The 14,385-nt window shown below is 45.2% G+C and overlaps 1 protein-coding gene across 3 annotated transcripts in view; it reads right to left on the bottom strand.

Annotated features, from left to right (window-relative positions):
- Positions 1 to 14,385, bottom strand: part of RADX (RPA1 related single stranded DNA binding protein, X-linked) — a 133,135-nt gene that overhangs the window by 66,516 nt on the left and 52,234 nt on the right. For all 3 annotated transcript variants that reach the window (XM_063937361.1, XM_063937360.1, XM_063937362.1), the window contains one exon: positions 5,363 to 5,471. In XM_063937361.1, coding sequence (XP_063793431.1) covers positions 5,363 to 5,471 — 109 coding nt within the window. The remainder of the gene's footprint in view (positions 1 to 5,362; positions 5,472 to 14,385) is intronic.

Genomic DNA, 14,385 nt, shown 5'->3' with positions numbered 1-14,385 from the left:
GGCACAGTGTATTTATACCTGCAGCAAGGAAGGGATTGGCTTGGCAATTATGCAGATTAAAAATACTGACAACAGATTGGAGGAAATGATCAGCTGACAGAATCCAAGATGGCTGCGCCCATGCAGACACTTGGGGGGAAGTTTGGTTTGTAATCAATGTGGTAATGAAAACAGTAATGGCGGCGCCGGCCACTGGAGACAGGAGACGCCAGGCTGACAAGTGCACATCCAACCACGCGGACACAGCGGAGGCCGCGGCTGACGTAATCGCCACTCTGACACTCTGCATGCAGAAGCTCAGGGACGGCGGCGGAGGCCGCGGGAGACGCCATGCCAGATGTAATAAGGCGTTACTGTGACAGCGTCTCAGAGAGACAGGAGAGGATGCAGGAATGTGAACATTAGGATAACAGATGGGATCCGGTCCTGGAGCGCTGAGCCAGCCTTAGGAGGCATCTGATGGGTAAGAAATGGCGTCCAGATACCCGGATCGTGACAGCGGGGATATACCACAATCAGTGAGCAGCATGTGTTAATATTTTAAGATTTAACATTTCAGCTAAACTGTACAAGGTCTGCAACATTGTCCATCTATACCTGATGTAATCAGGAAATGTATTATGCTAAACAGCAAATCATTTTTATACATAACCATCCTGTCCCAATCATAGAGGATATTACAGTTTTTGCCGAACAACAACATATAAGTGTTTTAGACATGATAAATACTCAGCACTTTCACAGTGTACTACACAATTTTGTGACTGTAATCACTTTTCTCTAAAGTGATGTGTGTGACTCTTCCCATGCACCTGCATTAAGGATCAGAAATATCAACTGACAATCATTTATTATTAAGGCAGCATCACACTAGCAGTCAGTCACATATTATACATTATATATATATATATATATATATATATATACATATATACACACACACACACACACCTATACATACAATATATACATATATATATATATATATATATATATATATATACATACACACACATAAATATACACATATATATATATATATATATATATATATATATATATATATATAGATATATATATAGATATATATAGATATATATATAGATATATATATATACACACACACACACACATCATATGAGCAGATTATCAACTACGAACACATCTCAAAGCATGTCGGAGTACATATTACTGAATTCTGTCTTATACAGATATTTAAAGTATTCAGACACATTGCGAAGAAAACCACAGTATTGTACATAAAACTCATATGCAATAGGCACTAAAGTTAACTATTCATACTACAAAGGTAGATAGAATTTTAGTGCTGTATAACCCGTACTCTGTAGAGTGGGATACAGGGAGACTTACCCCACTTCCAGGATCGATCAATACGTTAGCGAACGCTGAGTGGATCTAGACGCTACTAGTGTACACTACCGCTACGGTCATTATTTGTGGACACAGATGCTCAGTGAACGTTAGTGCATGCAGACGCTCCTGTCTGCGACCCCGTCTCTTAGCGGTAAACCTTAGTGTATACAAACGCAGCGCCTATGCTGTGACCGAGTTCCCTCGTGGTAGCGTCTGAGACGGAAGTGAGGCAATCAGTTCATGACGGGAGACGCACGGTAACTGGTCATGAACTGGGGGGAGGGGCGACCAGGAGAGCGTCTGACTCCCCACTGCTGACATCAACCCTAGGGATCGCAGCCTCAAACTAATCCTGGTGCCTTATGATTCCTAAAGCCTAGCGCTAGAGCACCCGTTGTGGTGGCGCGCCAGCTACTGTTTAGTAGTCTCCTCCCAAAACAGTGCGGCTGTGTCCGTATTCCCCTTCTAAGCGGAACCGATGCCTTACCTTCTCCCCGTGCTCCGGCCACAGCCTGGTAACGTCTGCTGGACCTGCTAGTAACATCCGACACAGATGCCCGTCGAGACAGCACTTGTACCGTGGGTAAGCATTGTTGCGACCCGGCGGAGAGTTGTTGGAGCGACTCTTTCCAATATGCGTGTAAGACGCTGTTAGGAAAGATCACTCAAAAAACATAGTAAGACTATAAAAATAACTAAAATAAAAGCTTAGGGCTGCCAAACACAGCAGCCCTGTAACCATGGTCCGGCTCCTGCCGCACCAAACAAAAAACTGATTTGACTGAGTCAGTGAGCGGGATTATATGGACAGGCCCGGTGCATTCTGGGAGGCCTGAAAGCTTGTGATAGTTTGGTGCCAATCCGCTGTCGCTCCATCATATCCCAATGTTATCCTGTGGATAACCTGTGGACCCTGCCGGAGAAACATGGATTTCCCCACAGTAACTGTAGAAATCCACGTATCCAATTCTACCCTGAAGAGCCATTCCCCCGAAAAGGGGAGACTCAATACTGCACTTAGATTCTGCGTCCGCTATCCACTGACGCAACCACAAAGCCCTGCGCGCCGACACTGCCATAGCAGTGGTCCTAGCATTAATATTGCCTATCTCCTTGAGAGAGTCACACAGGACATGTGCAGTGTCCTGAATGTGCTTCAGGAGAGTCACTGTAGTGACCAGGCGCATATGCCCCGAGAGGCCTTCCTGAATCTGAGTAGCCCAGGTATGAAGTCATCCAGCAACCTGCTATGACCGGTCTCTGAGACATACCCGCTGATGCGTAGATAGACTTCAGTGTAGTCTCTATCTTCCTATCCCCAGGGTCCTTCATGGTGAAGGAGCCCGGGTCCGCAGTAACGCCTTTTTGGAAAGTCCACAGCCGGGGTTTCTTCCCAGAATTTTCTGCCTTCAGAAGCAAATGGGAAAGTGAGCAAAAACTGTTTTGACACTTGGTATTTTTTCAGGCTAACTTAAATAGATCATCTAACTCTGCAGAATCAGGGAAAGTGACACTGGGCTTGTTCTGTGTGAAGAAAAACGATTGCCGTGTCGCAGCGTCCTCTAGAGGGAGTTTTAACACGTCCTGTATAGCTAAAATGAGGGGTTCAATACCCTGTGCAGAAGGGGAATCCCCAGTAATAGGTTCCAATTCCTCCCCCTCCTCCAGTATTTCCTCATCTGAATCAGAGAGCAAAGCAGGCAACACACGTTTTTGTGGTCCTGAGTTAGAGAGGGGGGGCTGTGGAACATATGTCCTTGCAGCCAGGTCTGCAACAGCACGCTGCAATCGTTGAGTTTTTTGAGCATTAGCAGTGAGCTGGGATGACATATCTGACATCATGTTTTCTTGACCCTCCCTCCCAGTACCCTCACTGGGCTGTGAGGACTGACTACATTGTTCACATGATAATGAACCAGATGTAGGAGGAGAGAATCTGGTGTGACATACACTGCATAATTGGTGTTTTAACATGTTTACAGTAAACAACACTTACATACACATAGACAAGTCCTATTGTAGGCTGCCCTTACTGTATGTGAGAGGGAGACAGAGAAAAGGGAACAGCACACCCCAAGCTAAACAGCCCCAGTGAGGCTGTAAGCTGATATATCACGGTGAAACACCGATCTTTTGTCCTTTTGAGGACATAGAGTAGTGTACAATAGCGGCTCTCCCCCTTTGCTTCACCCCTGTACCAGTTTTCCTGCGTATCCTGAGTGTCAGGATGAGCTGTGTGTGCCTGCTGCTGCAGCTGTAAGCAGAGGAACGCACCAAAATGCCGCTGGTCCCGCTCTGAGGAAGCTCCTCTGTAATGGCACCGGAGCTTCAGCAATGTTTATACTGGCAAAAATCTCTCCATGAGTATAAAACATAACACAAGTGCTAATTTTACCCACCGCTGCCAGTGTACACAGGGGGGCTACAGCGGGTCACCCCCAGGAGGGTCCAGTATGCCTACCTCGCGTTCTGCCGCACCATGAACCGGGGGACCCTCCAAGCGGGCCCCAGGTTTGTATTCATCACTGATGTCACCATCAGGCTATCATTAGGGGTGTGCGGCGTGCTGCGATTGTGATTGCAAAGGCACAGTGCCCCGCAGTACGACAGTCTCTCAGGACGGTGGTCCTGCAGCGGGAAAGCGGCGACACTTTGCAAGGCTGGTGACCGTCCCCTTCCTAACTCCAACGGTGCAGGTATACTGTTGCCCAAACAGCATAACGAAAATAATAAAAATGTAAAATAAACTGAAGAAAACTCTCTGGAGCTTCAGCGTGTGCATCCTCTCCTGAGGGCACTTTTTTCTAAACTGCCTGTGGGAGGGGGTATAGAGGGGAGGAGCCAGCACACCCAGTTGAAGAAATTTAAAGTGCACCGGTTCCTTTGGACCCCGTCTATACCCCATCGTACTAGATTCCCCCAATATCCCTTATGGATGCTAGAGAAAGTAAATTGTTAGCACGCCCTGTTATTTATAAGCTAACAGTGCACGGAAAGATAAATAGACACACACACGACAAGACAGCGTGCTCTAAAAGTCAAGCAAGAAAATGACGGCTCACAGCTCACAGAGTGCGGCTATCTGGCTGGATCCTCAGCAGCCTTGCTCTACACTGTTATCATGTCTCACTGGTACACTCAGGCTGCACTGCTTCAAAGTGACCTCTCTACTTCCTACTATAGGGCTTTGCTATTGGTCACAGCACCAGCTAGGAGACTGTTTATTACATGAGGATAGTGGCATAACAAGCATGGTGACTTGCCCTTATACAGATGTGTCCTCATACATCTAGGCTCAATATGCCATGCAGCACGAGATGCCTGGCGAGAGTGAGCGGCTAGGTTCCATGAAACTCCACTAGCGTTGAAAATGCACCTTAGTTGCAATGCGATACGACTCGGACACACCAGGAGACTGTGCTGGTTAATTTGACATGCAACACTTCTATATCTGTGTGCGACTGAGTCTGTATACGAAGCACAATGAAACTTGGAATATAAAAAAAAGCAAAGACAGCTGCATCATAGCACTTCATATACAGATTCAGAGACTCATTTGCACAAGTGTTGCATATCAAATTAAGTCTTATGGGACCTGGCGCACCAAGAGGGTCTGTTTGGTGCGACTGGATCAATGATGTATGAGGACATATCTGTATGTCTACACAAGTGAACAAGTAGAAGCCTATTTATAAAGCAGGCTTGCAAAGACCTATTTTCTATCGCTGCTCATCATTGCAATAGAAAATATAATAAAACAGAAAATATATCTCCCTTCCTGGGGATGCGGAGAGAAGCTGAACTCAATGGCAATACTGGCCGCCAGCAGTGAACAGTGACTTACTGCATCAACACCCTGTCGGGGTCACTCATGCGCACTGCACCTCGAGACCCAGTCTTAGGAAAAAATAAATAAAAAATAGATGGGACACATTACAAGTAAAACATGGGAGGGTAATTACATAGGATTTAACAGATGACTCGGCACCTTGTCATAAATTGATATTTCACGGCTGGCAATTTCCACTCAGGCTTCACATGCTTTTCTTGGAGAAAGGAAATCTTGGATGGAGGATCTCTGGCATTCAAACTTATTTCTGTTATGTAAGAAGGACAAAAAAAAATGCAGAAAATAAACGTTTTATCTGAATGTACAGAACATGGAACTTGTAGAAATATTTGTTTTAATAAGCCCAAGCTGAAAATTATTATTTAAGTTTATTTTTAAAATGCCACCTTCCTAAAATGTTCATATTTTCCCCTAGTGAAGCCCAATTTTCACAAGCAGCTTAAAGCAATGACCTCAAGCTGAATATACAGTATGTATATATATATATATATATATATATATATATATATATATATATATAAACCATGGACACATCACATAAAAGGTGGTGCTTATAATCGTAATTAAAATTCAAGTAAAATATTTTTAGAACCTACAGCAACTATTATATTACTTCAAAATCAATAATAAATGTGCCTTTTTGGTATGAAGAAAAAAGTCATGTGATGTTACAGTGACATCACAAAACTTCCCCAAGCATAGGACCAATATTTCTGAGATAGTAGACCATTTACTCAATGACCGGGATGTAATAAAGTCTGAGTTTGGCGGCTGTGGGGGATGCCGGCCGAACAAGGACTTTTTTTTAAAGGGGCACTTATATACAAGGCTAAACCATGCCTTTTTACATGACTGCCCATTTAAAAAAAAAAAAAAAATCACAGTTCGACCGGCAGCCCGCACGACAGCAGACTTCGAGCTTCTTTACATCCCGCCCCATAATGTATTATTTCTGCATGTAAGTAACAGATTTACTTCACTGCAAGTTATCATATGCTGTCAAATATTTTGGAGCAATAACCCTTCTCTACTAATTTAGTTTAACTTAAAGCAAAATGCAATAAGACATTAAAAAAAAAAACTCTACAATGTCCCTTCAAAATTACATGCACAAAAAGTGGCGATTCCGAGATGCTGATCCAATCCGCAATCTTCCAATGTAGAGCTGATCCGCCAAACTTGAACGATTGGTGATTTCTCGGTGGATCGGCAAAATAAACCATGTTAAAAGTACCTAACTCGCCAATACCAATAATTTTTGGATCAGAATTAGCAAATCGAACTAACATGTTGGATTTTGTGGTTTCCCCCGACGTGAGCATCGGCAGAACAAGGAATTGCCCCAATTAATTTCTGCTGTATGGGCCTCTTTAGGATGAACCTCCTGAATTACCAAGTTTATTGGATCAAAAAGTAAAAAACTAAAAAAAGGAGATTTATGGTAGCATAAATCTCTTTTTCTGCAGCAGGGTACATTGATTTCCACAGGGAAACATCGGGGATGACCTAAAGCAGTTCCTCATGGGATGGGACGCGCCGTAGCGGGTATGAGAACTTGGCGTCCAAAGGAAGCATTCTGGAAGGCAGAAGAATCGAAGGCATAGAACCTAATAAACGTGTTCACTGATGACCGACCATGTAGCCGCCTTGCACAATTGTTCAGCAGACGCGCCTCAGCGGGCCGCCCAAGAAGGTCCAACAGACCGAGTAGAATGGGCTTTGATAGCAGCAGGAGCTGGGAGTCCAGTCTGAGCATAGGCTTGTGCAATCACCAGTCTAATCCATCTGGCCAAGGTTTGCTTATTCGCAGGCCAGCCACGTTTGTGAAAACCAAAAAGTACAAAAAGGGTATCTGACCTCCTGATAGAGGCAGTGTTCTCCACATAAATACGGAGAGCACTTACCACATCCAAAGACCGCTCTTTGGAGGACAAATCAGATAAAGCCCGGAACCACAATCTCTTGGTTAAGGTGAAAAGATGACATCACCTTAGGCAAATAACCAGGGCGAGTTCTAAGAACTGCCCGGTCACAGTGAAATATCAGAGACAGGACAGAGTGCCTATGTCTGACACCCTCCTAGTAGAGGCAATAGCCAGTAGGAACAGGACCTTGACCGTGAGCCATTTAAGGTCCACTGATTCAAGAGGTTCAAATGGAGACTCTTGCAGGGCATTCAGGACAACAGACAGATCCCATGGAGCCACAGGAGGGACATAGGGAGGCTGAATCCGTAAAACACCCTGGGGTAAATTTACTAAGGTGGGAGTTTTTTTAGAACTGGTGATGTTGCCCATAGCAACCAATCAGATTCTACTTAACATTTGTCTAGCTGCTTCTAGAAGATAATAGATTGGTTGCTATGGGCAACATCACCAGTTCTAAAAATCTCCCACCTTAGTAAATTTACCCCCCTGAGTGAAAGTATGAACATCAGAAATAGACGCAATTTTTCTCTGAAACCACACGAGAAGGCAGAGATATGAACCTTGAGGGAGGCCAGATGAAGGCCTAATTCCAGGCCTTGTTGTAGAAAAGCCTGGAAGTACTGAATTTGTAAGCATCGTAATTCTTAGCAGCACACCAGGTGAAGTAAGAATTCCAGACCCTGTAATAAATCCGAGCAGATGCCGGTTTGCAGACCTTCAGCATTGTTTGGATAACCGCCTCGGAGAATCCTTTGGCCCTTAGGAGTGAAGCTTTAAGAGCCACGCCGTCAAAGCCAGTCTGGCCAGGTACGGATAGACACAAGGGCCCTGAATGAGGAGGTCTGGGCGTTGAGGAAGTAGAAGAGGATGCTCTATCGATAGACCCTGCAGGTCTGAGAACCAATGCCATCTTGGCCACGCTGGAGCGACTAGAAGTAGTATTCCTCCTTATTGTTTGAACTTCCGCAGTACCCTGGGCAGGAGTGACACTGGAGGGAACACGTATGGCAGCCGAAAGTTCCATGGAATTGTCAGTGCGTCCACGAACGCCGCTTGCGGATCCCTGGTTCTTTATCAGAATACCGGAACTTTGTGATTGTGTCGAGACACCATCAGGTCTACATCTGGTAGGCCCCACTTGTCCACTAGGAGTTGAAAGACTTTCTGATGAAGACTCCACTCTCCGGCGTGCATGTCCTGACGACTGAGGAAATCTGCTTCCCAGTTGAGGACACCCAGAATGAACACTGCCGATATTGCTGGCAGATGGCGTTCCGCCCAACAAAGGATTTTTGACACTTCCATCATTGCCATGTGGCTTATGTATAACACAGTGGTGGCGTTGTCTGGCCGTACTTGAACAAGCCTGTTCTGTAACAGAGGCAGGGCGAGAGACAAAGCATTGAACACTGCCCGCAATTCCAGAATGTTTATCAGCAGGAGTGATTCGTCCATGGTCCACCGACCCTGGAAAGAGTGTTGCTCCAACCCCACGCCCCAACCCCTCAGACTGGCATCCGTAGTCAGTAGGACCCAGTTGGGGATCCAGAAGGGACAGTCCCTGCTCAACTACTGGTCCTGTAGCCACCAGGTCAGCCACAGACGAACCTCCGGAGTCAAGGAGACATGCGAGACCTGATCCGATGAGGAAGGCCGTCCCACTTAGAAAGGATTAACCTCTGCAGAGGGCAGGAATGAAATTGAGCGTATTCTACCATGTCGAACGCCAACACCATAAGGCCTAGTACTTGCATTGCTGAGTGTATCGACACTCTTGGGTGAGGGAGGAAGTATCTGATCCTGTCCTGAAGTTTCATGACCCTCTCTGGAGACAGAAACAGCCGTTGACTGTGTGTGTGCAGCAGTGCCCCCAGGAGCACCATGCTCCGAGCAGGGACCAGCAAGGACTTCTTCCAGTTGATGAGCCACCCGTGGGCTTGTAGGAAGTTTACAGTCAGTTGTAGATGACTGAGGACATCGTGGGAGTTTGCCAGAATCAGCAAGTCGTCCAGATACGGCAGGATCCGGACTCACTGGCGACGGAGATGAGCCGTCATCACGGCCATAACCTTGGTGACAAGCCGAGGGGCCGTGGCCAGTCCAAACGGCAGAGCCTGGAATTGATAGTGAAGGTTGCCAATAGCAAACCGCAGATATTGCTGATGTGATATGGCAATAGGTATATGCAGGTAAGCATCTTGTATATCCAGGGATACCATATAGTCTCCGGGTTCCATGGCCAGTACAACTGAGTGCAGTGTTTCCATATGGAACTTGGACACTCTCACAAACTTGTTCAGTGATTTGAGGTTGAGTATAGGCCGGAAAGACCCATTGGGTTTCGGGACTAGAAACAGGGTCGAGTAGTATCCTATGCATCTCTGGGACAGAGGTACCGGCACCACCACTCCTGTATCCAGGAGAGAACACACAACCAGTTGGAGAGCTTGCGCCTTCAACGGATCCAAAGGGATAACCATTGTGCAGAAGTGGCGAAGGGGACGTCTCTTGAAAGAGACTGAGTATCCGTGAGAGACAACTTCTCGCACCCATGCGTCTAAAGTGGTCTTCAACCAGACCTGGGTGAATCGCAGAAGTCGGGCTCCCACCCTGGGGTCCCCCAGGGGGAGGCCCGCCCTGTCATGCAGCAGGCTTGTCGTGTTTAGAAGCAGGCTGACGGGCTGCCCAGGTTTGTTTTGCCTTGGGCTTAGTAGTTTTGGGAACATGAGATTGTCTCGGGTATGCCTGACCTTTTGCTTTCCCTTGAGGTCGAAAGGAGCGAAAAGTGGTACCTTTTGCCTTCTGTGCAGATGGAATAGTATTTGGGAGAAAAGCAGTCTTAGCAGCCGCAAAGTCTGTCACAATTTTATTGATATCTTCCCCAAATAGAATGTCCCCCTTAAAAGGGAGTACATCCAAGGTCTTTTTAGAGTCCACCTTCCATGACCTCAACCACAGAATACGGTGAGCCAGGATGGATGTAGTCGATGACTCGGCCGCCAACACACCTGCCTAAGAGGACGCCTCCTAAATGTAATAGGCGGCGCTGGTAATATGAGACCGGTATTGTCTGGCAGTGTCAGATATCCTGAGGCAGCTCTTCCTCTAATGCCTGAACCCATGCTTCAATTCCTTTTACAGCCCAGGAGGCTGCTATAGTGGGTCTATGTACAGCACCTGTAAGGGAGTAAATAGACTTCAGGCATCCTTCCACATGCTTATCTGTCGGTTCCTTCAGCAAGGTGACAGTGTTGACGGGCAGAGTAGATGACACCACGAGACGGGTGACATGGGAATCTACTGTCGGTGAATTTTCCCACTTGTTACATAACTCTGAAGGGAGAGGATAGCGAGCTACCATCCTTTTAGACAGGGAGAATTTCTTTCCTGGAGAAGACCAGGGTAATTTATGTACTGTATATCTACTAAATGGTCAGAATGTGGTAATAAGTTTTAGCTACCTTCTGACGTTTAAACTTATCAGGTTTCTAAGACACCGTAATGGAATCCTCATCATCATCAGTGATCTGTAGGATCTGCTTAATAGCAACCACTAAGTCAGGGACATCAACCTGAGTAGTAGATTCCTCACCAGAAGCAACTGTGTCAGTGTCTGACGGAGCAGTATATTCCCCATCCTCATTAGAAGAATCTTCTGAGAGATTAGTGGATTGTGAGGAGGAAGTAGCCCGCTTAGATGACCCAGTGACACGAGAGTGACTTGGGGCAGTTTTATGTCTAACCAAGGATTGATTCAATTGCTGCAACTGGGTAGACAAATTATCCGCCCATGGTGGATTTACCACTTGGACAATATGTGGCTGCAATGGCACAGGAGGTGCCATAGGGAGCGTAAGGCTAGATGAGAACACCGCCCAAGGTGGCTCCTGATTGGTTACAGGAGTGGCGGACTGACCGGGAGATGTATGTCACATAGTACACAGTCGTCATACAAAACTTACCCTTAGGCAAATCCTTGGCGCATGCTCTGCATTATACAGGAGCGTCCGCGGATTTCCCGCCCTGTGTGTTAGACATTTTCAGTGAGTGCAACTGCAGAGTGTATGAGTACGCTACAGCCAGACAGAGTACAATACTTGCGAATAAATCCCCTAGTATGTGACAGCGTACACAGTACACAACACCAGCGACTAAGTCCGGTACAATATGACTGCGTACACCGCACACACCAGCGAATAAATCCGTCGGTATGTGACTGAGTACACAGTAGAATACACTTAACGGTAAATACTGTGACGCACTATATATGGACTCAGACGCACCTAGTCTCTTAGTGTACAGAATACAGTGATAGCTAAAGCTGGGATACACTCAGATACAGGCACACACATCACAGTCACAGTGACCATGCAGATAATTATTTTAGTCAAACAATAAAACTGCACTGGACTAGTAAAATATATATATATCTATATATATATATCTATATATATATATATATATATATATATATATATATCTATATATATATATCTATATATATCTATATATATATATATATATATATATACACATACACACACACACACACACACTGCTAAAAAAATAATAAAGGGAACACTTAACACAATGTAACTCCAAGTCAATCACACCTCTGTGAAATCAAACTGTCCACTTAGGAAGCAACACTGATTGACAATCAATTTCACATGCTGTTGTGCAAATAGAATAGACAACAGGTGGAAATTATAGGCAATTAGCAAGACACCCCCAATAAAGGAGTTGTTCTGCAGGTGGTGACCACAGACCACTTCTCAGCTCCTATGCTTTCTGGCTGATGTTTTGGTCACTTTTGAAAGCTGGCGGTGCTTTCACTCTAGTGGTAGCATGAGAGAGTCTACAACCCACACAAGTGGCTCAGGTAGTGCAGCTCATCCAGGATAGCACATCAATGCGAGCTGTGGCAAGAAGGTTTGCTGGGTCTGTCAGCGTAGTGTCCAGAGCATGGAGGCGCTACCAGGAGACAGGCCAGTACATCAGGAGACGTGGAGGAGGCCGTAGGAGGGCAACAACCCAGCAGCAGGACCGCTACCTCCGCCTTTGTGCAAGGAGGAACAGGAGGAGCACTGCCAGAGCCCTGCAAAATGACCTCCAGCAAGCCACAAATGTGCATGTGTATACACAAACGATCAGAAACAGACTCCATGAGGGTGGTATGAGGGCCCGACGTCCACAGGTGGGGGTTGTGCTTACAGCCCAACACCGTGCAGGACGTTTGGCATTTGCCAGAGAACACCAAGATTGGCAAATTCGCCACTGGCGCCCTGTGCTCTTCACAGATGAAAGCAGGTTCTCACTGAGCACATGTGACAGACGTGACAGAGTCTGGAGACGCCAAGGAGAATGATCTGCTGCCTGAAACATCCTCCAGCATGACCGGTTTGGCAGTGGGTCAGTAATGGTGTGGGGTGGCATTTCTTTGGGGGGCCGCACAGCCCTCCATGCGCTCGCCAGAGGTAGCCTGACTGCCATTAGGTACCGAGATGAGATCCTCAGACCCCTTGTGAGACCATATGCTGGTGGGGTTGGCCCTGGCTTCCTCCTAATGCAAGACAATGCTAGACCTCATGTGGCTGGAGTGTGTCAGCAGTTCCTGCAAGACGAAGGCATTGATGCTATGGACTGGCCCGCCCGTTCCCCAGACCTGAATCCAATTGAGCACATCTGGGACATCATGTCTCGCTCCATCCACCAATGCCACGTTGCACCACAGACTGTCCAGGAGTTGGCGGATGCTGTAGTCCAGGTCTTGGAGGAGATCCCTCAGGAGACCATCCGCCACCTCATCAGGAGCATGCCCAGGCGTTGTAGGGAGGTCATACAGTCACGTGGAGGCCACACACACACTACTGAGCCTCATTTTGACTTGTTTTAAGGACATTACATCAAAGTTGGATCAACCTGTAGTGTGTTTTTCCACTTTAATTTTGAGTGTGACTCCAAATCCAGACCTCCATGGGTTAATAAATTTGATTTCCATTGATAATTTGTGTGTGATTTCGTTGTCAGCACATTCAACTATGTAAAGAACAAAGTATTTAATAAGAATATTTCATTCATTCAGATCTAGGATGTGTTATTTTAGTGTTCCCTTTATTTTTTTGAGATATATATATATATATATATATATATATCGGGTAGTGGGGGTATGGCGCCACAGGTATGTGTGAGCAGATACGTATTAAAAGATAATACAATAGTTAAAGACACTCCTTTTAAGGATGTCAGGTGTCAGCTAACCCCTAAGTACTCAGCAGTGATAAGCTGCCTTTAGAGTTAAGGTGTGGAAAAGAAGGGGGGGATAGGGGTACCAGCGACTTGCAGTGTCTAATATATTAATATAACTATGAAGAATGTAGCAGGATACGGTTTTAGAAAAAAGGGGTAACAAAATATTTATTTATACAATTTGAAACATAATGATGGGATAAAAAAGTAGGTAAAAGCTTGATAATGCAAAAAATTAACACAATAAAAAATACTAAAAAAAAATAATAATAGATAAAAAAGTGTGTAATTAAGCTAGAACCCAGAATCACGTAAAATCAGTAAAAGCAATTTTATACTGATAAAAAGTATTTTAGGATAAGAAAATGATGCTTATCTTTAAAAATGGAGAGTACCTCTACTGACTTGTAATAATAAAATATTATTATTATTTTTTTGTATTTTTTATTGTGTTCATTTTTTGCATTATCAAGCTTTTACCTACTTTTTTATCCCATCATTATGTTTCAAATTGTATAAATAAATATTTTGTTACCCCTTTTTTCTAAAACCGTATCCTGCTACATTCTTCATAGTTATATTAATATATTAGACACTGCAAGTCGCTGGTACCCCTATCCCCCCCTTCTTTTCTATATATATATATATATATATATATATACACACACACACACACACACACACACGTACGTACGTACGTACGTACGTACGTACGTACACACACACACACACACACACAATGCACGGTCTGAGACCGGATGTATATATCAGAATACTCATACAATATATTCTGGCACAGGTACACTTGTTCTTAACTAGCGCTGTCTTAATATCGACATGTAGAATACTTGAGTGTGTGTAAAATCACGGCACTGATATACAGACAGGTTTACAGAGGAGACCTTGCCCTGCAGTCCCAGAGACCAGTCGCAGCTATTCTTAGAAGATGGCACCCAGCGTCTCAGTCAGCGAGTGAGGGAGAGT

The sequence above is a fragment of the Pseudophryne corroboree genome, chromosome 8, assembly GCF_028390025.1.
Source record: "Pseudophryne corroboree isolate aPseCor3 chromosome 8, aPseCor3.hap2, whole genome shotgun sequence".
Taxonomy (NCBI): Eukaryota; Metazoa; Chordata; class Amphibia; order Anura; family Myobatrachidae; genus Pseudophryne; species Pseudophryne corroboree.
The sequence above is the reverse complement of the archived record's forward strand: the minus strand, read 5'-3'. Positions and strand labels throughout refer to the sequence as shown.